At 48.1% G+C, this 21,947-nt stretch overlaps 12 protein-coding genes across 12 annotated transcripts; 5 read left to right on the plus strand and 7 right to left on the minus strand.

Annotated features, from left to right (window-relative positions):
• Window positions 1-215: 215 nt before the first annotated feature.
• On the minus strand, window positions 216-1,275 carry EI90DRAFT_3154138 (uncharacterized protein). Its single transcript, XM_039065911.1, has 2 exons — window positions 793-1,275; window positions 216-738 (listed from the first exon to the last, which is right to left on the minus strand). Exons 1-2 carry the CDS (start codon window positions 1,212-1,214, stop codon window positions 330-332), a joined length of 831 nt encoding a protein of 276 aa, XP_038917120.1. The 5' UTR covers window positions 1,215-1,275; the 3' UTR covers window positions 216-329.
• Window positions 1,276-1,544: 269 nt separating this feature from the next.
• On the minus strand, window positions 1,545-2,587 carry EI90DRAFT_3054571 (uncharacterized protein; the record flags this gene model as incomplete). Its single annotated transcript, XM_039060095.1, has 3 exons — window positions 2,154-2,587; window positions 2,083-2,091; window positions 1,545-2,022 (listed from the first exon to the last, which is right to left on the minus strand). Coding segments are annotated over exons 1-3 (688 nt in total), but the record flags the coding sequence as incomplete, so codon positions are not given.
• Window positions 2,588-2,895: 308 nt separating this feature from the next.
• On the plus strand, window positions 2,896-4,640 carry EI90DRAFT_712486 (uncharacterized protein). Its single transcript, XM_039067980.1, has 4 exons — window positions 2,896-3,206; window positions 3,272-3,712; window positions 3,772-3,972; window positions 4,024-4,640. Exons 1-4 carry the CDS (start codon window positions 2,957-2,959, stop codon window positions 4,566-4,568), a joined length of 1,437 nt encoding a protein of 478 aa, XP_038917122.1. The 5' UTR covers window positions 2,896-2,956; the 3' UTR covers window positions 4,569-4,640.
• Window positions 4,641-4,710: 70 nt separating this feature from the next.
• On the plus strand, window positions 4,711-5,602 carry EI90DRAFT_712606 (uncharacterized protein). Its single transcript, XM_039067981.1, has one exon. The coding sequence runs from the start codon at window positions 4,911-4,913 to the stop codon at window positions 5,532-5,534; it is 624 nt and encodes a 207-aa protein (XP_038917123.1). The 5' UTR covers window positions 4,711-4,910; the 3' UTR covers window positions 5,535-5,602.
• A 1-nt stretch (window position 5,603) lies between these two features.
• Window positions 5,604-8,895, plus strand: EI90DRAFT_712607 (uncharacterized protein). The gene is made up of 7 exons (XM_039067982.1): window positions 5,604-5,924; window positions 5,997-7,713; window positions 7,767-7,835; window positions 7,887-7,977; window positions 8,035-8,295; window positions 8,355-8,429; window positions 8,491-8,895. The coding sequence occupies exons 1-7, from the start codon at window positions 5,848-5,850 to the stop codon at window positions 8,628-8,630; spliced, it is 2,430 nt and encodes an 809-aa protein (XP_038917124.1). The 5' UTR covers window positions 5,604-5,847; the 3' UTR covers window positions 8,631-8,895.
• Window positions 8,829-9,572, minus strand: EI90DRAFT_3054577 (uncharacterized protein). Its single transcript, XM_039060096.1, has 4 exons — window positions 9,511-9,572; window positions 9,338-9,457; window positions 8,944-9,287; window positions 8,829-8,887 (listed from the first exon to the last, which is right to left on the minus strand). Exon 3 carries the CDS (start codon window positions 9,268-9,270, stop codon window positions 8,992-8,994), a length of 279 nt encoding a protein of 92 aa, XP_038917125.1. The 5' UTR covers window positions 9,271-9,287; window positions 9,338-9,457; window positions 9,511-9,572; the 3' UTR covers window positions 8,829-8,887; window positions 8,944-8,991.
• EI90DRAFT_712795 (uncharacterized protein) lies at window positions 9,408-10,317 on the minus strand. Its single transcript, XM_039067983.1, has 5 exons — window positions 10,300-10,317; window positions 10,035-10,247; window positions 9,832-9,980; window positions 9,592-9,779; window positions 9,408-9,540 (listed from the first exon to the last, which is right to left on the minus strand). The coding sequence occupies exons 2-4, from the start codon at window positions 10,161-10,163 to the stop codon at window positions 9,611-9,613; spliced, it is 447 nt and encodes a 148-aa protein (XP_038917126.1). The 5' UTR covers window positions 10,164-10,247; window positions 10,300-10,317; the 3' UTR covers window positions 9,408-9,540; window positions 9,592-9,610.
• A 132-nt stretch (window positions 10,318-10,449) lies between these two features.
• EI90DRAFT_3054578 (uncharacterized protein) lies at window positions 10,450-11,167 on the minus strand. The gene is made up of 4 exons (XM_039060097.1): window positions 11,144-11,167; window positions 10,987-11,092; window positions 10,711-10,937; window positions 10,450-10,653 (listed from the first exon to the last, which is right to left on the minus strand). The coding sequence occupies exons 2-4, from the start codon at window positions 11,061-11,063 to the stop codon at window positions 10,508-10,510; spliced, it is 450 nt and encodes a 149-aa protein (XP_038917127.1). The 5' UTR covers window positions 11,064-11,092; window positions 11,144-11,167; the 3' UTR covers window positions 10,450-10,507.
• Window positions 11,168-11,738: 571 nt separating this feature from the next.
• On the minus strand, window positions 11,739-12,678 carry EI90DRAFT_712873 (uncharacterized protein). The gene is made up of 3 exons (XM_039067984.1): window positions 12,363-12,678; window positions 12,108-12,301; window positions 11,739-12,035 (listed from the first exon to the last, which is right to left on the minus strand). Exons 1-3 carry the CDS (start codon window positions 12,558-12,560, stop codon window positions 11,930-11,932), a joined length of 498 nt encoding a protein of 165 aa, XP_038917128.1. The 5' UTR covers window positions 12,561-12,678; the 3' UTR covers window positions 11,739-11,929.
• Window positions 12,679-12,705: 27 nt separating this feature from the next.
• Window positions 12,706-12,861, plus strand: EI90DRAFT_2897237 (uncharacterized protein; the record flags this gene model as incomplete). The annotated part of the gene is made up of 1 exon (XM_039054021.1): window positions 12,706-12,861. A coding segment is annotated over one exon (156 nt), but the record flags the coding sequence as incomplete, so codon positions are not given.
• A 1,549-nt stretch (window positions 12,862-14,410) lies between these two features.
• Window positions 14,411-15,605, minus strand: EI90DRAFT_2971672 (epsilon subunit of F1F0-ATP synthase N-terminal domain-containing protein; the record flags this gene model as incomplete). The annotated part of the gene is made up of 4 exons (XM_039055735.1): window positions 14,411-14,954; window positions 15,023-15,111; window positions 15,164-15,317; window positions 15,447-15,605. 4 exons carry the CDS (start codon window positions 15,603-15,605, stop codon window positions 14,829-14,831), a joined length of 528 nt encoding a protein of 175 aa, XP_038917130.1. The 3' UTR covers window positions 14,411-14,828.
• A 5,453-nt stretch (window positions 15,606-21,058) lies between these two features.
• Window positions 21,059-21,697, plus strand: EI90DRAFT_3188400 (uncharacterized protein; the record flags this gene model as incomplete). The annotated part of the gene is made up of 3 exons (XM_039066384.1): window positions 21,059-21,232; window positions 21,289-21,557; window positions 21,614-21,697. Coding segments are annotated over 2 exons (435 nt in total), but the record flags the coding sequence as incomplete, so codon positions are not given.
• Window positions 21,698-21,947: the final 250 nt, after the last annotated feature.

Consider the following 21,947-nt stretch of genomic DNA (forward strand, 5'->3'; position numbering starts at 1 on the left):
CATTACACATTCGTCACGCTCATGTACTCCTAACGTCCTGTCGAGGGCTTCCGTTCGACAAGGATGGAGAGGCCTGCTACGATTTGTGTTCTATCTCAAGTGTGATTGTTGCTTAAACTTATCGCGGTACCTTCTCAGTCTTTTCTCGTTGAGCTGTCGTTTCTATAGTCTACTTCACCACGATCTTGGACCGTCCGAGCTCACGGCTCCGATGGAGGGGACAGGCATATAGTCGCAGTCGCGATGCCCGCTTTCATGAGATTGTTACAAGACGGACAACATTGCAATCCACCACATCTTGGTCGCTGTCAATTATTCGCCCACAGGTCTCAATTGTAATGTATGTACTCGATGCCTAAAGTGTATCCTGTGTTCTCGTCAGGATAGACCCTTAATGCGAGTGCATTCGATATCCCTGGTTTGTAGTAGTATTTCTTTGATACCGTCCCCTTGGGTGCGCCGACGGCAGTGAGGGAGTAGTCCGCAATCTCGTATCCAGTTGCCAATTCCAACAAGTCGTAATATTGACCCTCTTGGGAAACGTCGTCAGCGTACGAACATGCTTCGGCGGTGAGAAATTCAAGTCCAGGGGATATCCATCGCTTCGTCACACAAAGCTTTGGTAGGTCTGCGGAGTACGGATCCCCATAAACTCGGATGTGGCCATACCAATGCTTTTTCCCGGACGGAGTGACCGTGTTGGAAGGGAATCGCATATACTTGGAGTTGCACATCTCACTGTGGTAAAGGGTGAGGTTAGTAGTAGGCTTCTTACAGAAAACCAACGCGTACAATCCAAAATTATCGCCCTGGAACGGGGCAGCATTGATCAGCACAAGGGGATCGTTCCCCGCACTCGCCTTGCTACCCGCAGCTTTCAAAGCATCTGAGAGGTGATAGTTCGAGCGGATCCCGGGAAGAGCTGCCTGGGAGTCGGTGCTGTTTCTTAGGTACACGTACTGCGCGCCATTCAGATCGACGAGGCTGCAGTTGAGCGGGGCGGTACGAGATTGTAGGATACCTTCAAGAAAGGTGAAAGCAAAGGCGAAGATACTGCTGGTGGACACCATCCTTGGGGGTCTTTGGTTGCGATCCAATTGTTGTGCTAATTCTTTTATATCGTATCCAAGGCGGGCTCTAGAGCCCGTGTGATGACATAAGTGCTCAGTCAGTACAATGCCCGTGTACAATTCACGGTCAATGGTTCTTCCCATTAACCTCGCAGGTCCTGCGTGACACTTGAATGTGTCCGCAGAGCCACGAGGACAGTGGAGCCTGATGCTGGACGAATTCCTTTCTATCGCGTATATGTTACATGGAAGACATGGAGATGTCGTTTCACAGTGATGATGAGTGGGCTCCTGTTAGGATGTCTTTCCGGCACATCGGTCACGAAGTTCACTTTAGAACCTAGATCGACATGTGAGCTGAGACAACGCTATCTTTCCCGCCGATAATCTGTCACAGTAATATAATAAGGTGCAGCGTGAAGTGTAAGTGTTCAGTGACTACCCGTAATGCTGTGTGCGGCTGAACGTAAATACCCTAAGCGCACTAGTAGAAACAAATGTCCAATAGTGCCATCAAGTTCGTTGTATATATATAGATCGTCAGTTCACATGCACATAACTGAAGTGGAGGGCATAGCCTGTGTTTTGATCGGGATGCACAGTGAAAGCGGGAGCCTTGGCTGTACCAGGCAGATAATAATAGTTCTTTGAGTGCTGCCGGCTCGGCGCCCCAATCTGAGTCAGCAAATAATCCGCCAATTCGTAACCTCTCCCCAATTCCAGCATGTCAAAGTATTGGTTTTCTTGCGAAGCATCGTCTTTGTACGAGCAAGGCTCTCCAGTCAAGAACTGAAGGCTGGGAGAAATCCAGTGTTTCGTCAGGCAGAGTTTCGGCGAATTGGGGGACTTTGGGCCCTCTCCGTAAAGTCGGACGTGACCGTACCAGTGCTTCTTTCCCGAAGACGTTGTCCTTTGTGCGGGGAAGCCCATGTAATTCGATTTGCAAGATTCGCTAAGAAGGCATAAGACTTGAATAAGATGAAGAGATTGGATTGGATCCCTTGATGCTCACAAGTCAGCTCTGCAAAGAGGGTGATTTAGCGTCTTCTCTGTGTCAAAAAAAATGAAATCATCCATGCTCACAAGTTGGAATTGAACCCGAGGCTCGTTTGTTCGGTGTCGACAACAACCATAGGGTTAGTCCCTGGATTCGCATGACTCCCCGCTGCTTTCAAAGCATCTTTAAGACGATACTTGGAATATACTCCGGGAATGATGTGTGCAGAAGTTTTGTTCTCGAGAACAAGGTATTCCGCACCGGTGTCGACTATGTTGCAATGCAATTGAGGTACGCGGGGAAAGGGAGTGGCAAACGCCCACGCGAAGAAGAGTGATGATATGATGAGTGACAACATCCTGACTGCAGCGTTAATTCGGGAGGAGAGGGATGAGAGCTAGAGGGGCCAAGCCTAAGTCCACCCTTTCTCGTGCGGATATATATAGTCCAAGGTTCCTGAACACGAGGGTAAGGGGTTCCGTAAATTGGACGTAAGAGCAAGGCGATGTTTTGATTCAGGGCAGTCACCATGGCGTGGAATTCTTGGTAACCAAGGCGTGGCGAGCAGCTGCCCCTTGCCATGCACGCACAAGGTTTGTAATGATGTGGGGGAAACGCTAACGATCCCGCGATTAGAGGTCATGAGTCACGAAAAATCAGACCTCCTCCCATCCACTACCACTGCACCGCAGGTGACTGATCATGAAGTAATAAATTATGAGACTACACTCTGCAGTGCTGCCAGGGGCTTCGACGCTGGCTTAGGACATACTTACGTAAAAACGCGCTAATCGTGCTATATTTAGCTAGGAATTTGACTCGCTCCGTTGTAGGTTGTTTGCTTCGAGAAGTAGTTGGTTGGTCTTCGGTCGCTCTCTGTCGATCCAGAATGCTTGCTTCTCGCAGCTATCGGGTTCACATTGCGGGAGACTCCGATACACGGAGCTCAAAGGTCCACCCCAACGCTCAACTTTCATTTAAAACCCCTATCAAACCAAATAATGGAAAGTCGGTTGGTTTTGGGACTGTCACTCGCACGAATCTTAAAGAGAACGCGACCAATCATCGCCCACCCAGGACTGGTGGAAAGTCGAATGTATTTCCTATGACTCCAGGGCTTAAAGAGCCACCACAATCACGTTCGTAAAGTAGCGTTCATTCCGACGCGTTGTTGTTCTGACGCGCGTGGTCCTCTTCACACCAGTGCACCAAAACACGCTCAAAACCAATAACAACGCCACATTGAAAACCCAACACCAGAACACCACGAAATCATCGCGTTTGTTGAATCTTACGAACAATACACCATACCCTTCTCGGTTGCTGCCTGTATCACCTCTGGGCGGGACGGCCTCTCCAATCAAGATCCCCGCTCTTCTCACTACTGATGGATCGATTTTGAAGGCATCAGAAAGTACTATTCCGCCCAGTCGTTCACGCCACAGTGCACGATTGCCACGCCTTTCTGATCAGAATCAAGCTTTCCAGACTCCAGCACCGGATGGAAGACGGGGGTTCTGGGAACACAGCAGTGAGGATATTAGTGCTGAATCCACCAGTCTTATGGGTGATGGATCGTCTCTTATGGCCGGAGCCGAGTTTGAGGGTGATGACGAAGTTGAATATATGCCTCCTCCCGTTGAACGTGAGTCCTCTTCACCTTTGCGTCAAATTGGCCGCGCAACAACTCATCCCTTTTGATAGCACTTCCCTTTGATCCAGGATTTGATCTACCTGACTTCAAAGCACTTGGAGAGAGCTTGTGGAAGATTGGCAACATTGCTCAGTTCAACGCGTTCGACTATGTGAAGCCTACCCAACCTCCTTTCGAGCTGGAAACTACTGGTATGGACGAGATGGATGAGTTGATACCAAAGTACCGTCTTCCTGAAGGAGGTGATCAAGGTCGGTTCGCATAAACCATAAGAGGTGGTTCCAATGCTTATCGTTTGTTAGAGGATTCAATTGCGGCTCTTGCTCAGCTATCGAGCTACCCGATGCCGGAACACGCATCCAAGGGTGAATCATCTCGTACAACCCCTGCCTCTGGTTCACGGGCGCTTGGCGCAGGTCGCTCTACAACCAACGCTCAGTCCAGTGCCTCGGCTGCGTCAAAGAAAATCAGGTCACTTGCATCTCACCAGAAAACGACACAGATCCCAACAACTTCCCTCACATCCTCACGCGCTACTACCGCTTCTCAAAGACAAACTCGTTCCATGTCCGCTGCTGCAAATTCAGGGACTGCGATCCAGCCAGCACGTGTAACCCGAGGGGCATCTCGTCCAGCCACTATAACTGCAGTGAAGACCGGTTCCTCGACAAGCGCACCTCGTGGGAGGACTGCCGCTGTGCAGCCCAAGTCCAAGATGGAGAAAGGAGCAGTGACTCGAACGAAAACGCAGGCTCGAAGGAACTTTAACCTGGAAGACATAGTTCCTGACCTCATGCAACCACAAGCATGGATTTGTGACGATCCCTCCTTTCAATTATTGGACTGAAACGTACTTCGCTTGATGAACTTTTATATCATTTCGTATCACACTTCCGTACATAATCAGCGCTTCTCCATGCCATCGCTTTCACCCAATTGTATCTCTTGTTCGGGCACTTTATTCTCTTGGAATGACTCATGTTGACTCTGTTAAAGTCCCTCGCTCCGGACCCTAATGCAAAGCAGTGCGGCCACGCTGTGCATCACACAGGCTAAATATCCAGAATAGACAACAACGCTGTACATCAAAAACACATTCTCTTGGTTACCAACTAGCACCTTCTCTATATCACATTTTGGGCTTGTTGCCCTCCTGGCGGTCTGATTGACTCCTGAAGCGTTGGATTCAATGCCTCTTGGCTCCGGCGCAATATCATCCCCGAGTTCGCTACAAACGCTAGCAGACGCCGAACGCATCTCACTACTGTTCCCCCCACCGAAAGAGTATCGGGAGAAAGTCTTGAATATACCATCTAGTACTCGCTCGTCTCGCCTCGTGAACCCTTTTGAGCAGACGTTTCCGGCAGCTTCCAGTGGAGGGGTGCAGGATGCCTCTCTAGTAGCCTGTTTGCCCTCCTCTTCTAGTGTTTTCCCCCCTACGCCTCCTCCGAAGAATGAACAGCGTATATCGCATCATCGTCGCAAATCTACCAAAGAATTGGTCTCTCTATACGAAGCCAAAGAGAGTCAAAGCAAACCAAGTGGACCACGCATAAATCCGAATCCTGCACAGTCTGCTCCCGACTCGTCTCCTGAACTGGACTTCCGTGGAAGATACCGGAATCAGGGCCTCGGTGGCAAATCAGCTATGTCAGAGTCTAGAACTAGAGCCTCATTCCCAGGTCGAGAATCCATACGCAACTTTCTTGGGGCGTTCAATATTGCAAAGAGATCTAAAGAAGCGCCACGAGAATTTGTGGTGTTGAGGGACAAGGGCATCCTGAGAGAAGCCCCGATCATGCCCAAGGTCTGACTGTTTCAATACTTTGGCTATACGGGAGTTAAAATATCTGACGTCACCGTCCACACCACGATGGGGCAGAAAAAAGTCCTCAAGACTGGCGATGTCATTTATCGTCTCCAGAATACGTTTGGAGCGGACCGTTGGACGAAGTGCATCGCGACTTTAACGGAAACTCATTTGGAGTCCCACTTTCCAACCGGTGGGCCGAAAGGTAGTAACAACGCTAGCATAGATATGACTACGTGTCGAGGGGTTCGAAGTATACCGGGGTATAATACCGATTCACTCAAGAACATGAACGGCGCTAGTTTTGACTCTTTATATGTCTTTGAGCTGGAGCTCGGGGATCATAGCCGTAGGCAGCTCGCTACTACAAGCATCAGGGAGAGAGGGGAATGGGTAAGTAAAATCTGGTGAGTCCCGCCTAAGAGGAATAATGAAACAACATAAAATCATATCAACATATCTCAGGGATGTCATCTACACTCACCAAGGTTTGCTCCCTGGCAATGCGTTTGACGGAAACGGATCACCTACTTCAGTCAAATTCGTTAACGAACCACCCCTCAGAGTTGTCAACGTTTCTCATCTTACTGCCTTATCCGGACCGTCAACTGACGGGTCTACGTCGACTCATCCTAGCCTGGCCACAGATGAATGCAAATCATCCGTTCCGAGTCGCCCACTCTCTAGAAGCGAGTCATCTTCTCCAGACTCCTTTAACACTTCCATCACGTTCCACAGCCCCGAGATCTTATCGCCCACTCCTTCTAATGCTACTTGTCTTTCACCTTCATTCGTGTCAAGTCCCTCACTCCATGATTTGGATAGTCAAAGCATTGTCCGCAAACGGTTAGCATCAATCAGATCATCTCAAACTCCCCCAACCAGTCGCATTTTAACTCCTGGTGGACGCAAAGACGTAGCTCGCGTGACCGCTTACAGGGATGACTTAAGAGTGACGCAGAATACGAACTTGGAGGATCATTGCGAAGCTGTCCCACGGACTTTCGTATTCCCATCTCGTGCAAGTGGTGCTATAGCTGTTTCTAGTCGCATATCCTCGTCTGTGCATGGAGGTTACCCATCTGCTTCATCATCTATGCTTGTGACTCCCCTTCCTTCGAATCACTCGGAGCTGAGCAAACATCCATCTGAGGAATCCTCGTCGTCGTCGCACTCATCACCAACTGGAAGTGGAGACTACTCGGGCGGAGAAGATGAACGTCCTGAACTTGACTCTGGGTTTCCCCCGCGCTCCTCTCGACTAATATCCGAGTTCTCTTCGGCAATTAATGGGACCTATCCGTCTGGCCGCCCCAGCACCTCATTTTCTTCTAGTGAGGCCTCACGAAATCCTCTTACAACCGCGCCTAGCAATATTTCTCTGGCTGTATTGAAAAGAGTGGACGATATTCACAGCGAGCTGCAGTCTTTCAGCAAAGAAATTGGAGAGATTTCGTTTGTTGCTCATTCACTGTCACAATCGTGTCTCAGTCGGAATGAAGAAGTGACGGCGAGAGATGCACAACTCCTGGATGGTCTATCATCTGTGAATGCGAGACTAGACTCAATGGCGACAGAGGACAACTCCTCCCGGTATGAAGTGGCGCTAAACGAAATCTGCGGGGCTGTCAAGCTTTTGCCACATTTGGATAGCAAACTTGATGATCTAAAGGTCTTAGTGAATTCCGCACCTCTGTCTCCTTTCTCGCGTCGACGTCATGTCCCCCAAAATCTCGATACTTTCCATGATCCTTCCCCAACTAATGAAGCTGATGGCGGTAATGATCCAGATATCTCTAGCATTAACACCAAGCTAGATAAGATGGGAAGTCGTCTCCGTTCCTTAGATTCCTATACGCGCAGAAATAATCTGACGCCTGACATCTCGGCTAAACTCGACTCCATGGAGATCAAAATTCAAGCTTTGGCTAATCTTCCTGACAGCACGAAGGACCATGATCGCTCTGGGGCTGTGATTGCTCTGCTCGAAAGTCTGTCCGAGAACCTTAGTGCTGGCTTCTCGGGCACTGTTCCCGATTCGTCGTTGCATAACGATCTAAGAGAACTTCACCTGAAGCTCGATGCCCTGCAGAAATGGCTTGAAGCCCGTGATATGGCTGGTTTCCCAACTTTGAACGAGGAAACTTCGGATTCTGGATTGTCGTCTTTGCCTGCGGCTCAGGTACACCTCCTTTAAGCCCGATGCTTTCCAACCTGATATAAAAACAGGGCCAGGAGTGCAAATCCTCGGACGTGACGGATGCAGAAGCTATGACGTCGCGGATTGTCGAAGACAGTTCAGAGGTGACAGGGAAGCATTTATCTCCGCGATAACGACACTAAAACAATCTGCAGCTTCGGGACATCAAAGAGCTTTTGTCCACCAATGGCACGCAGCAAGAGTCATTAATTGTTCAGGCGTCCGAAAATGCCCGGTATCTCCAACGTACGCGTTCATTTCACAATCGGCATATAACTTGCACGGCATTGAAAACATTTGCAGAACTGAATCAATGGCTAGAAGGTTTCCTTCAACAACACTCTCATCAGGGTCAAGCCATTTTTAGTGGCGTCAATCAACTGCTCGACATGAATTCGTCTTCCCAACAAAGTGCTTCTTCAACTACCCAGATGTTGGGACAAATACATGGTTTATTGCCGGAGTTTCGTCAGCGAGACGCTATGCTGGATGCAGTTCACCAGAATCTGCAGTTACTGACTCAGCAGGTCGACCAAGTTGTTCAGCGAACGCAAATCTCCCTCGGTCCGTCAACACGATGGTAGAGTGTCAAACGTAATGCTGAGCACGGAACTTGTTTCTAGATCCCCGAGCCATCGAGGTCATGCTACACCGACATCACGTCGAAACTGAGGGATTGATTCGAACGCTGGCATCGGGTATGCGTTTGCACTGTGTCCTATTAACTCCAGAAACTTAACATATTTTTCCACTATCCAGAAATATCAAATGAAATACACGGGGAGCGGCTTCGGTTTGTCGAAGCCATGAAGGAAGCAACCTCGGTAAATTTGCACAATCAGATAATTGAAGTAAGTACAATATTGTTAGAGGCTAGAATACGACCCATTGGTTTATAACTTGTATAATCTACAGTTTAAGAAGCAACTGTCGAAGGAAGTGATAAGCATGGAACAGGAGTTATCGGATATAATGGCTGTGAAGTACTTGATTCGATCCCAGCAGTCTGGCAGAGTTGAAGAGAATGCTGCTTGATGGTGCCTTCCTCACAGTCGACCCCCCTGGGTGGATCGTGTGGCTTATTAGTGTGGTGCGCAGGTTCAATATATCGACATGTAGCCGCTATTCGGAGATCAGCAATCTTATCAATCTTGTGCTGTACGAAGTCAGGAGTCAGTGCGTTCTGCACCAGAAGGGACTACTATTGCTTACCTCAAACATATTCTGCATTTCCCCTTTCATGATGAGAATGTCGCCCTGTCACTGCATTAACAGATTATCGGCGGGAAAAATAACGTTACCCCAGCTCACATGTCTGAGTTCCAAAGCAAAGTTCGCGACCGATGTGCCTTTGGGCCGGAAAGACATCCTAGCAGGGGCGCCCATACTAAGCGATGCAACTATATCTCGTAGCCCATACTCGTCGTCACTGTGAAACGACATCTTCATGTCTTCCATATACGCGATAGAAAGGATTTCGTTGAAGTCTCCATCGGGCTCCACTATCCTCGTGGCTCTGCGGACACATTCAAATGCCATTTGCACACACGCAGGACCTATGAGGTCAATGGTTAATGGGAAAAATCATTGATTGTGAATTGAATACCTTGATGGAGGGGTATGTGCTCCTGGTTTGTTATGCTAGAGTACTGAATTCTTTTTGTTAGGACCCAGCTTCGACACACCCTGAGAGTACCCCAGTGACGGACCTTGTACGGCTGTCCGACTATGCGCAAATTGATGAGTTTTGAAAGTCTCACAAGGAGGAAAGGTTCAGACCATTGAAAGCAAAATGGCGGTTAATAGCCCCTTTGAATTGTCTCAATGTCGACGGCTTTCATAATGTAGGGATGCTCTAACCTTGGCGCTGTATTCACATTCATGAGGATGTGGTAGTGTTGTGAATTCTTACTGAACTTACTTGAGCTGTCTGTGACCTTAGCTCGCGTCGGATGAAAAGCTCAGCGACTTGATTATTCTTTTGATAAGCCTCAAAAATTGTGTCTGCGGGAGATGGCTCTGGACATCTCAAACGATGAAGGATGCAGCTGTCAACGGAAAAGTTCGTAAGCTGATTTTGGTACCGAGCCTCCTGGTTACCTTGGGTTCTCCGACAATATCCATGTTTCAATCTGGTAACCAGATATCTCCTGCATCTGGTACTGGAACAAAGGAAAGTTTCGTAGTTCTACCCTCAAATTGGTAAACTCCGCTGGGGATCTGATGCGATGATTTGCTTGTTGTTTATCCTAGAACATCTAATTTGTGAGTTAAGGTTGACCCAAGGGAATCGAATCTCTTACACCACATCCGGAACAGTCCCAATATAGCCAATGCGTGCGACGAGTCAGCTTTCCACATTTCGAGCAATGCCATCCAAACCAGGACATCCTTTCGGTGCTCAAACCAGTCACGGGTTCCTCTGGAATCATTTTGCATATAGACTTGAACTCCCTCGCCCCCGAAGTTAATTTAAAGGCATCGTCACAGTATTTGAGGTGTTCCCCGAAATTTTCCTGTGTAAAGGAGCATAGGTTCAATTACTCAAACGAACATAGGGCTACCGACCTTACGAAACTCTGTGCAACCTGGTATTAAACATAGGGGTTCGGCGAATATAAGAGGCGACTCTGCGAAGCATGCGCTGCAAACGTGAGATGCAATTCTGGGAACCATGAGCTGCAACCACCACCGGACGATGCACGTTGCGTAACTCACTCGATACGTGGTCCGATAGGTGGAGTTAGGGGCGAAAACCACCACGGGTCGGCTCTCTCTAACCACTCAAACCGAAACATGTAGCGGGTGGCTTTGAAATGTGAACCCTCAATGTTTGAATCATTGCCACACAGAAGTGCAGACCTTGTCCTTCTTTCTGAAAGGCTCCGCTCTTCGAGGTAGCGCTCGCCTCATCGGGATACGCTTCGTCGCTCACAAAGTCACTGCATTGACCCGCGCCACATGTTGAAATCAACTCACCCCATACGTGGGTGATTGCATAGGCACCCAACACAACAAACTTGTATTTTTGTCGAAATCGAAATGGGAAGCTCCTACACTTCGGCCCAACAATAAGAATGATGGCCTTGAAGTTTTTGTGCGCTCTCCAAAGGCTCTTGACTGATCCCGTATCAAGTGAGTGGTCTCGTGACATGGGACGACCTTTCATCTTATTCGGAGGGTCCGATTTTGCTGTGCATCCTCCACTAAATTACCCGTGAGTAGCGTTGCGCAATGACGAAACGAGGGAGATACCCGTGAGAAATGATAACACGGCCGTCAGCGCTGCATCTATCCCAACGACTTGGAAATCCATCAAGCAAGTAACCCATAGCGCCTTCGCCCTGCGAGCAATAAACTCCTACGTGGCTATTTTATGAAGGCAGTTTACTCGATGCTCATAACTACATACCCCCTTGGAAAGACCTAAAGTATGAGAGAGATTCCGCTAGCTCATGACGCCCCTGCCGGAACCCGATTAGTAATCTCGCTATCAGAGGACCTGGTATCGGTAAGCCTACCGTAGCCCACACTGGGGGCACGCAGTCCGACAGGACTGGCCTGTCATCAGGTGGTGGGAACCACGAAGAGATCGTGTCCAACGGGTACCGCATTGGTGGCACCTGTTCACACTGTGGAGGGAGAATTGGGGTGGGTTGCCGTTTCCAAATCTGAGATGATTTTGGCCTCTTTCCACGGTTTGGCATCGCAATAGGTAACGGACTAGATGCGTTGGACCTCGCGGCATTCTTCATTGGTGTTGAGGACAGTGCAGGGTAGGCGCTTTGAGGGTTTACCAGGATGATTTTAAGACTTCCGGATGTCGATGGGAGTTGAGAACGCCTCTTTCCTCCATTCCCAATCGTCGTGCCCTCACGAGTGTCGCTGGCGCCATGGGATTGATTACCATTTAGGGAGCGGGCCTTTTTGGTGGTGCTATATTCACCGTGCATTCCCGTAGGTTCGTGTTTACGCTTGACTTTGGAGGGTGCGGCCAAATGATAGCCCATCGGCTCTTGGAGTAGAAAAGAATATTCCTTGCAGGCTGAGCGGTCACATTGTTGTCCCCCAGACTTGCCGTCCTCTGGATATTGGCTGAGGGCCGCTTTACCACGACCCTTCCTCACTCCCTTTGCCCTTTTCCGTTTTCCCGCAACACGTAAGCTATCCACATGCTTTTGACGTCTCCCCTTCTGGCTCAGGCCCGAACGTGGGCCACCCTTCCCCTTGGGAGACACTTGGACCCGAGGAACCGCCTGGGGTTCGACAGTGGGAGGAGTTGTGGACGGCGTTGTCCTTCGTATCTCGTACAAAGAAAGCAGGCTAGACTGAAACCTCGAAGACGCATCCACTTCTAGGAGTGTCAAAGGACTCACCTTTGAAGCTCGTCGCACGCTTCATGCCAAATTGGCATATAATCACCAGCGCCAAGCGATTGCCTGTCTTGTAGCAAGTCATAGATCCTAAACAAGGTTTCAACGGCAATTTCGAGAAGACGTATGTTCATCATGGGAAGCTTTTCAATCTGAGATTCTGATAGACCGAACGATTTAAGCCACCCTGTTATCCACTACATGCATATAAAGCATCAGTATTGATACCCGCTGCATGCGCAGGTGAGACAAACTAACATTCCCCATCATTCCTCGTTGACTATAGGCAACTTGATGTCGCCATTCTGACCGACGCTTCTCTTCGTTAAGTGTCTGGCGTCTGCGAGAACGCTCGGATTTCTCTGCAATAAAGCAATTAATATCTCCTGAAAAAAGGCCCCATTTAAGAGTCCTCCAATCATCGCTGCATGGATTTTCAATGAATGGTGCACTCATATGCGTGCGTGTCAGAGCCAAGGCTAGGCAGGTTACTATTGGAATAGAAGTGAAGACACACTTGGGGTTGACACACCGATCTGTCTGATATATATTTATGTGGCGTCTTCGTCACGTGACTTTTCGACGAATAGACGCAAGCATGTCGATCCGTTTTATTACCCCGCGGCCTTGTTATCAATGCATCACTAGTAGCATCTCAACGTGGTTTGCTAGAGGAGAAGAAAAATGCCTCGTGAACTGTGTTGGATGTTTCCTTGACACTTCCCTGCACATGGTCAACCGCTTGGAAGCAAATAGATGGCCCATTCTTCATTATGAATGGAGGGGCACTACAGTGGTGAATGCAGCGATAAAAGGTGTCCATCGGTCTATCTTTCTCTATCCATCTCATATTGGGTCGGAAAAAAACTATCTCACTGTGCCCACAGGGGTTGATTGTAAGGCTGGTTGGGGTGCCAGCCTTGGTGACTCCTCAATCCTCAGGCTGTCGAGAGCTAGACTGTATGGAGCTAGTATTTGACAGGGGGGGAGGAGAAGAGCAACGCCCCTTTTCCCGACCCCGGACACTATATATGTATATACAGTTGTTATACATTGTTTAGTTCGAAGATTATTAGAGAATGCGTGCAAAGTAGGCAGGACTCCAGCCTCTATGACTTCGTAATATTATATAGATGCACAAAAGCGTGCATCATTCATCCCTGACATCCATTCCTTACATTGATCCTTCTGTAGGTTCACCTATGGAAACCTTGTTATGACTTTTACTTCCCTGAAATAATTGTAAGGCTGGTTGGGGTGCTGGCCTCGGTGACTCCTCAATCCTCAGGCTGTCAAGAGCTAGACTGTATGTTTGTGTAAGGCCTGAAAAGGCCATGCATGCACTCTATTTTTATCTTGTATATATTTAACATATTATGTTCTTGATATCGCGCACGAAAGCATGCTTGTTTATTATTTACTCAAGCCACATGTATTCGCCGACTCCGGCACAAAGTCGTACATAGTATATAAAGTGGCGTGGGTGGGTAGATTGGCTCTTTAGCCTATCTACTCCCCTGTTGAAATTATAGCTTGTTACAGCATATATTATGGACGGTCTGGGAACCAGGCCATCAACACAACTAAGTGCTTCAGGTAGAAATCTACCCATGACTATCTTACAGTTTGACAGGGGAGAGCAAAGCCCTTTTCCCGACCCCAGATCATATACAGCTGTTATACATTGTTTAGTCCGATAATAAAGAAATAAAGGAATGCGTGTAAAGCGTGCATCATCCATTCCTGACTGTCCATTCCTTACATGACTCAATGGAGTCGAGCGTGTGGCATTGTGTTACCTTTCTTGGTACCATGCTTGTGCACTATTCAAAGTGCCTCACTTATAAAGTGAGAAATTCTCTTTATACTTTATGTCTTTCCTCAGTTCACGTACTACAGAACTGAGGTGAGATAGTTTTTTCCTGGTCTTGTGTCCTGGTACATTGTGTCTGACTCATGTGTAATTGCTAAGTAACTTGAATATTATTTTAGTTCACGTACTACGGAACTGAGAAACATATCACTAGCGCAAATCGCTACCATTCTAATATTTGGATCTCCGTAAACTCCCCTCCTCGGAACCTCTCTATTCCTCTGATGCAACATCCCCGTGTCATTCATGTCATTCTGGATGCGTCCAGTTGGTATGCTCATTCAGGCCAATTGCCATGTCGTTCTTTGCTTGCGGCTCAAGGCCTAGTTCAATCTGCCCAGTGTCACTTTGCCTGTTCTGTAGCGGAGTCTTTATCTTGTCCATTTTTTCATCTTTTCCCTCTTGGAGGATGTGCCTCTCATTATTCATGTTTCGATTCTGGATCCTATTATTGTCGCCTTCACCATGGGATGGCCCCATGGGCAGAATTTATGGTATCTCGGGCATCTTCCCTTCATCCTCCGTCGTTTTCCACCTCGTTCCGCAGGGTATGTGGCATTCATGTTTCATTTACTTAGTCGCTAGGATTTGGGGCCGGGTCTTATCTTTGAATCGAGGAATTTAATTGCTGGTGGGGAGGGGAAAGATAATGAAGAGGGAGAGATAAGAGAGGGGGAAAGAAAAGAAAAGATAGCGGTTGTGGCGGTTTGTTTGTGCATTTGTTTGAGGTTTTATTTCGTGTGTGTGTTTGTTAATGGTCCGACGAGGGTGACTGTATTGTAGTGGAGTTAGCCGAATCTATTGTCCATAACTTGTGGCTGGGGTTTAGTTATCGCTCGTCAAATATGCATTTAACTGGTGACATGATGCTGAAGAGCTTCGTAGACCTCTAATTCAATGCGAGCTTCAATCTTTTCTTCCTCCGAACCACTCCCGGCAATGACACGTTGAGCCTCAGCAAGATTTGAACGAATAGCCTAAAGCGAGGATCGCATGAGGGTAAGGATTACAATCTAAGCCATAAGAGATAAGATGTTCTACGTACTTCGATCGAAAACTTGTCTAGGGACGCGGCCTCAACCGCATTTATGGTGAGAGAGCTGCCAGGGTGCACGACAGCAAATCCTCCGCTCACTAAAGATGTGAGTAGTATAACGCAATCCCCGCAGAACGAGAAACAACCCACCGAACCACTTCTGACTCTGTCCCCCAGATTCGATGATCTCCAAAACCCCTGGGCGGAGAGGCTCTACAGATGGGACGTGGCTCGCAAGAATGCCCATATCACCTGATGCTGCAGAAATGTTGACCTGAGTGACATCGGTAGACTTGAAAATGGTCTAGAGAAGAGCCTGCATGAGACCAAATCCTAGGCAGAAATACTGCTAATTGCATCGATACGGGACAGCGCAAGGACTGCCCCGAATTCCTCCGTCATGCGGTGGGAATGAAGCCAGCGTCACACGAACCTCATGAGGAAGAACAAGCGAAAGTTGCAGCTTGTCGGGAGATACAGCCTCCGCGTAGCCACGACGGGAAATAACGCCCAGTGAGGGCGTAGTCCTTGAGGCAAGGCGACGAACAGCAAATGCTCCGGATGAGGTTACAAAGGTGCGCAAAGCAGACATCGTGGGTAACTGAAAGGAAAGTGCTCGGGGTAAATAGGTGTCAACAACAGCCAAAATTCGCAAGTGTTTGATCACTAGAGTGCGTGCTTCGCATCGCAACAACCTGCACAGCATTCACGGAAGAATGAGAGATGACATGCAAGTGAATTGACGGATATGTACAGTTAAGAAATGGTACATCAGAGGAAATGGAATGGGAAGTTTTGTACAGGGAAATTATTGCCATTTGCAAAATTCGAGGCAAACTCCGAAATTCAAAATTCCGCAAAATCTTTCACGTCACTGCTCACTCAAAACTCGACCGATTTTGGCGATTTGACATGCATTGGAAAGCGTCCAAGTAGCGCTTCATGATTGTTCGGATGGCGCAGCAATATGAGAAGATTTTTTTTCTTGCCGATTTGCACATGAACAGTGGAATAGTATCGTGATTTGAGTGCAATGTTGTGCGCACATGTCCTTTATTTAGCACTTTCTGAACATCACAACATTAATATTAGATTATGGAGGCAATGGACATGACATTGGCACTGGGGATGAGTCTGAAGTACAGCCACCAAAATGCGCGACAAATTGGTAAATCATCTGAGTTCGGATTCTCACAACTGTACAGTTCCGCCTCTCTTCTTACTCCCATCTACATGTCCACATGGTCACAACAAGAGGAATGCGACGGGCAGTGGATGTGCCACCACCGAGCGAATCTGATCCCACCGCCACTCACGCAGTAGTGACTGTGGCTAAGCCCATGGTGAATCAGAAACAACGTGGTAGGCGTCGAAAAGAAATGCCACCGCCTGAGATCGTCAACCCCCTTCCTGTGGGCCTGGTGGTTGAGGAACCAAGTGAGCCCCAGGTTGTTTCCTCGGTTCCTGCCCTTGTTTCCCCCATTCTCGCCCCCATTTCTCCTATTCTCGCCTCTGCCGCTGACCCTCCTGTCGTGAGGAAGACCAGAAAGCCGCGCACTAAAGCCAAAGCAATTGAGGCTGACCAAACAGAGCAGATTGGCATTCCAGAGTACACATTTGCGGTCGCAAATGCGCGAATAATTCAAGAAATGCCTAAGGCACCCAGCGGTCCTGCCACTTTGGGCGCAGTTAACCCAAAAGAAGTTATAAATGTCAAGCACGAGAACAAAAAGCTGCAAGTTGCAGCGAAAGTTTCCGCAGTCATTCCTGACTCCGACTATGCGATGATGAGTGAACTTGAAGATCTATCTAGTGATGAATCTGAGATCACTGGTGCGCTGGGCGCAGACGATGCTCCGGCGCTAGTCCAAGAGGAGGCAGTTGAAGGTGAGTGCCAATTCTCATTCCTCACCCCGCTGAGACTGGTGTCATTCATGTTTACCTACTCCTATAGACTACATTATAGACTTCGAAGTTGAGACTGACGATGTCGTCAAACTTCTTCGACTACCCATATCTATGTCATGGTGGACATTCCAGGATCAGATTGCCGAGACAATGGGCTGCCATGAGACCCGGCTACGCTTGGGCTATAGGCTCAGCACTGCAAGAGCGGGAGAGAAGGCACACAGCCTCGAGACACTGGACGAGTATTCCGAAATGCAACAAGAAATAGTCTCGGAACGCGAGAAACGGGTGGTCCTCCAGAAAAAGGCGTCCAAGATGAAGCCTCCGAAGGCGTTGAAAGTGTTGATTAAGGACAGGCGAAATAAGGCTGAGAAAAAGGTGTGAGAGTAGATAGATGTTCAAGAATCTCATGCAACGCTAATGCTAACAAATTTGTAAGACCATCGCGAAACCAAAAACCGCCTCAAAAACTTCTTGTGCTAAGCTCAATAATAGTGTCGGTCCAGACTTGGTTGAGTCCACATCGGCAACGTATATGCGGCAACTCACAAACAAATACGGCAATTGTAATCAACATGGAGGGGAATCCTGTTTTGTCCGGCCTGATGGGACTCATCGGCACTTGACTATTGCAGAGCTCACTTTGTGGGCAATTTCCATCGTAAGTCTGATATTGGTTTGCTTGCTATGTAAAACTTATGACTACATAGGAATTGCACTGTGCAACCCTCTCGGTTCCTCCTGACTCGCTCAAACTTTCAAGTGAGAACGATACCCGTCCTCCCAAACCCAGCAAGTCTTCTGGCCCTAAACAAACACCTGGTGCGACATCTGGTTATCCACCACCACCAATTCCAGGTGCCATGTGGCCATATCCCACAGGATTTGCGCCGTTCAATACCGCCGTGCCTCAGGCATATGCAAGTCACGATGCAGGTGTAAATCCCGGTGCAATTCCAATCCGTCAGTTCGCATTTTAGGATGATCTCATGTGTTGCTCACTGTTGGTTCTGTTTATAGCGCCAAATTTACGCTACATGTCAATTGAAAAACTCCTTGAAGTGCTCGATGAAGAAGAACTGCCGCCAAAATCTCACCTCACGATGAAGTACAAAGAGCAGTTTGCATCACACGGCTTTCGCACCATCTACGATTTGACTGATACCGATTATCTCAGCCCCAAAGTACTTAGTGAACTCCTTGAGCCTAAGCCTCCCTTTGCAACCTGTGTACGCATCATAAGGCGTGCGAAGGATGAAGTACAACACACTCAAGATGCTTATCTGTCTGGCGATAGGTCGGTTCTCATCTAGTACTTGATTTCACAACCGCTTCACACCCTCAGTTCCCCTTTTCCCATGCGAATATATACCTTTCATGTAAATACCTTGCATTTTTTCATTCAGTCCATGCTCTCCAGGTGGCGGACGCTATTCTCAATGTTTGACCGATCACATGTTACAAGCCAGGCCTGTTGCAGCGTGCATGTGGTTCTCCAAGTTGGACTGTTTTTCATTATTCCGCAGGCTCTCGAACATTATGAAGATCTGGCCGATATCAAGGGCATCATCGTCCACGCTAAGATTCTCAGTCCGGATGTACGTCAGTTCCCTTTCTGTATGATCTAGTGGGTTTAGTCGACTCACCATTGATCAATCATTTGCTTGTATGAACAAGATGCTTTGCATATCCAGGCCGTTACTTGGACTGGCCAGATCTGCGAGGTCGAACGAATTTGCCACGAGAGCAATTACTACAATCCAGAATTTCCTCAAGGAATCGAAACTTTCCAATCAACTCCCGCTTATCATTGTCTGTTTATCAAAATGGATCGGTCAAGTTTATGTTCAACACGTCAACACCGCCCGCACACCTCAGGTTGTAGGCGGCCTCCTGGACGTTGACTGCGACGAAGCGACTATCAAAAGTCTTCTCACCTCCATTGTTGGAATTTTCCCCATCAATAAGCTCGCTGAGAAACGTAATCACCTCAAACCCATTCAGCCTTGGGTTGAGGAACCAAATAATGTGCGTGCCAGACCCTTTAGCCACCTTCGTGCACACTCACCAAAAATCCCAATTATATCCGCCTTTGGTTGTTGGTAAATATTGCGAGGCCCGCAATCCATACCTTGCATACATTGCCCATGTGAAGGGCTTTTGCGATGGCATCACAAATGCTAACTCCATGTTCAAACGCCAAGCTCGCTACTTGGTGAAGCGTTGTCATCTCAAACTTCGGGCTCACGTACTCGTCCCTAGCAATGGCCATCGCCATCAGCTCCTTGACCAGGTCTGTCCCATCTGGTCATCCATTGATAAGTACTTAACACACTCTTGAATCGGGGTTACTGCTGTCGCCATCCCTGAGGCCACTGACCTGGATGATGTGTCAGCGACTGTTGAGGCGTTCATGGCCACCGATCTTTCCATCGAACTGATCGAGATGTTGGAGAAGATTGTCATTGAATCCTCACCTCTCAGCGAAAACAACAACCTCCAAAATCTTTTACTCCTCAGTGCCATCCGCTCCCATAGGGCTAAGGTGGATGGCTACATCCACAAACTCACCAACTACGACCACTTGGATATCGCCTGTATTGTGACTGACAATGGTTTATACAAAGAAGCGTTCTGAGCAGGGGGTAGATTATGCCAACAAGGTTGACTGTCTGGGCCCGGCTTGCCAAGGCTCAGCTCAATGGATTGCGCATCAAGGATTCGATTGGTAAGTAGAAATCGTCCCCAGAATGCGATTTGTGCTTATCCATGCGTCTGCCAGACTCGTACATCAAGGCTGGCGATCCCTCCAACTTCCTTGAGGTTATTGAGATCGCTAATCGTGCTGGCAAGCAAGACGACCTCGTCCGCTATCTCCAAATGGCGCGCAAAACTCTTTGTGAACCGAAGCTCAACACCGAGTTGGCGTATGCTTATGCCAAGACAGATCGTCTCCACGACATGGAAGATTTCCTTGGCATGACGAATGTGGCCGACATTTTGGATGTTGGAGAGAAATGCTTCAACGGTGAGCTTTACCAAGCTGCGAAATTATTGTTCAGCAGCATTTCGAACTGGGCTCATTTGGCGACAACACTCATATATCTCGGCGAGTATCAGGTGGCAGTTGAGAGTGCTCGCAAGGCCGGTAACACAGAGTGAGTCACGTCGGTACATATATCCTGTTTGCCATGCCAAAAAGCTTTGCTGTAGAGATTTTATACAAACTACACATTGATAGCCACAAATCTGTGGTCTGAACATCATCGTGCACGCCGTACGTATTCTCGATTAACTCCCCAGAGGCCTCGTTGCTCATCTGCCCACCATATCAGGAGGAATTGTCTGCTGTCATGAAGCTCTACGAACATAATGCTGATGTTTTGGATAGATGGGTATTTTCACAGAGCCAGCCATCCTATATTCTAAATATCGCCCAGAGAGATGTAGGTGCGGAGACTCGCCGGGATGAATGATTTACTCATAGCCTTGGCCAGTGATGGAGTACCTCAAGCTCTTTGCCTCTCGGATCAACATCCCCAAGGTGAGCATCAATTATGGATTCTAATTGCATCTGGCATTTCAAAGGCGATCAAAGCTGTGGAGAAAGCCCTTTTGTGGCCTGAGCTTGTGTTTTCGACGTCAAATATGATGAATTCGTGAGTGGAAACCCTCTACCCCACAACCTCTACTGCAACTATAATCGTCTACCGTAGGACAACGCTTGTTTGTCAATGGAGCGTGCAGCGGATGCTTGGGAACATAACCAGTTCAACGAGGTCATCGTCAAGGTTGCAAACATCGAAATGTACGTGTTTCTTTGCAACGTGCAATCATAGTCATGATACTGACCACGAACTTCTCTAGTTACTACCGCGTTAGTCAATGTACTTGTCCCATTCAGTCTCTCTACTGACGAGGTTTCCCGGCTCTCTCCTTTTATCTCGGAGAGCAACCCATGACCTCCTCGGCATTCTGATCCCTCGAATTGACCATTCCCGTGTTGTCTGCATGTTCAGCACCTAAGAGAATGACAATCTTCTCCTCATCAAGCCTTACCTTATCTCCATTCAACACGTGAGTCGTCATACCGTGACACACAGACGATCCCTAATAAAAGGTTTTGCCATAAAGCTGAACATTGAAGCCGTCAATGAAGCCTACAACAACGTGCTGATAGAAGAGGAAGATTATGACACTCTCTGTGATTCGATAGACAGCTCTGACCGTTATGATTCCATCGCCCTTGCTAAGAGGCTAGAGCAGCACGAACTACTCGAGTTCAGAAGACTGGCAGCACATCTCTATAAGGTGATGGAGTTATGCTGGTCATGGCCAGTACTTCCGCTAATATGACACGCTTATAGAAAAACAAGCAATGGGATATATCGATTACATCATCGAAGCAGGACAAACTTTTCAAAGACGCCATTATCACCGCAGCTGTGTCGGGCTCAACCGAGGTCGCCGAGGATCTATTGTCGATATCGGGAACAAGGTGTGCTTTGCCGCTATGCTTTACGTCTGCTTCAATTTGTTACCTCTTGACGTCGTTATGGACCTATCTTGGCAACATGGCCTCAACGACTTCTATATGCCCTATAAGATTCAATCCGAACGTACTCTAAACGAGAAGGTCGGATACGGTCGTTTCTCCCAGATTGTCCATCAAACTTAACGCTGCATTCACAGATCACTCAGCTCAAAAGAGAGGTCAAGGAGCGGACCAAGAAGGAAACCCAGAAGGAACAAGCGGAAGTTGAGATGCCGATAATTGCTCCTGGTGGGATTCTACGGATCACACAAGGTGGCGAGTTTGGCTCCAGTCTTGGCGCAGGCGTGACCCCTCTGTACGCTAACAGAACAGGGTTACCCTCACTCCCCACTGTATGTTTCGTGATGACCTGTGCAGCACTTCCATTCTAACGTTGACTGATAGGGCTTCGGTTCCTAATTTCGTTTATCTTCAACATTTCTCTTCTGGACTTGCACTTTACACCTTATCCCCTTCATCATTTGCATGTAA

This window comes from Cantharellus anzutake, assembly GCF_015039405.1.
Source record: "Cantharellus anzutake strain C23 chromosome Unknown EI90scaffold_19, whole genome shotgun sequence".
Lineage (NCBI taxonomy): Eukaryota > Fungi > Basidiomycota > Agaricomycetes > Cantharellales > Hydnaceae > Cantharellus > Cantharellus anzutake.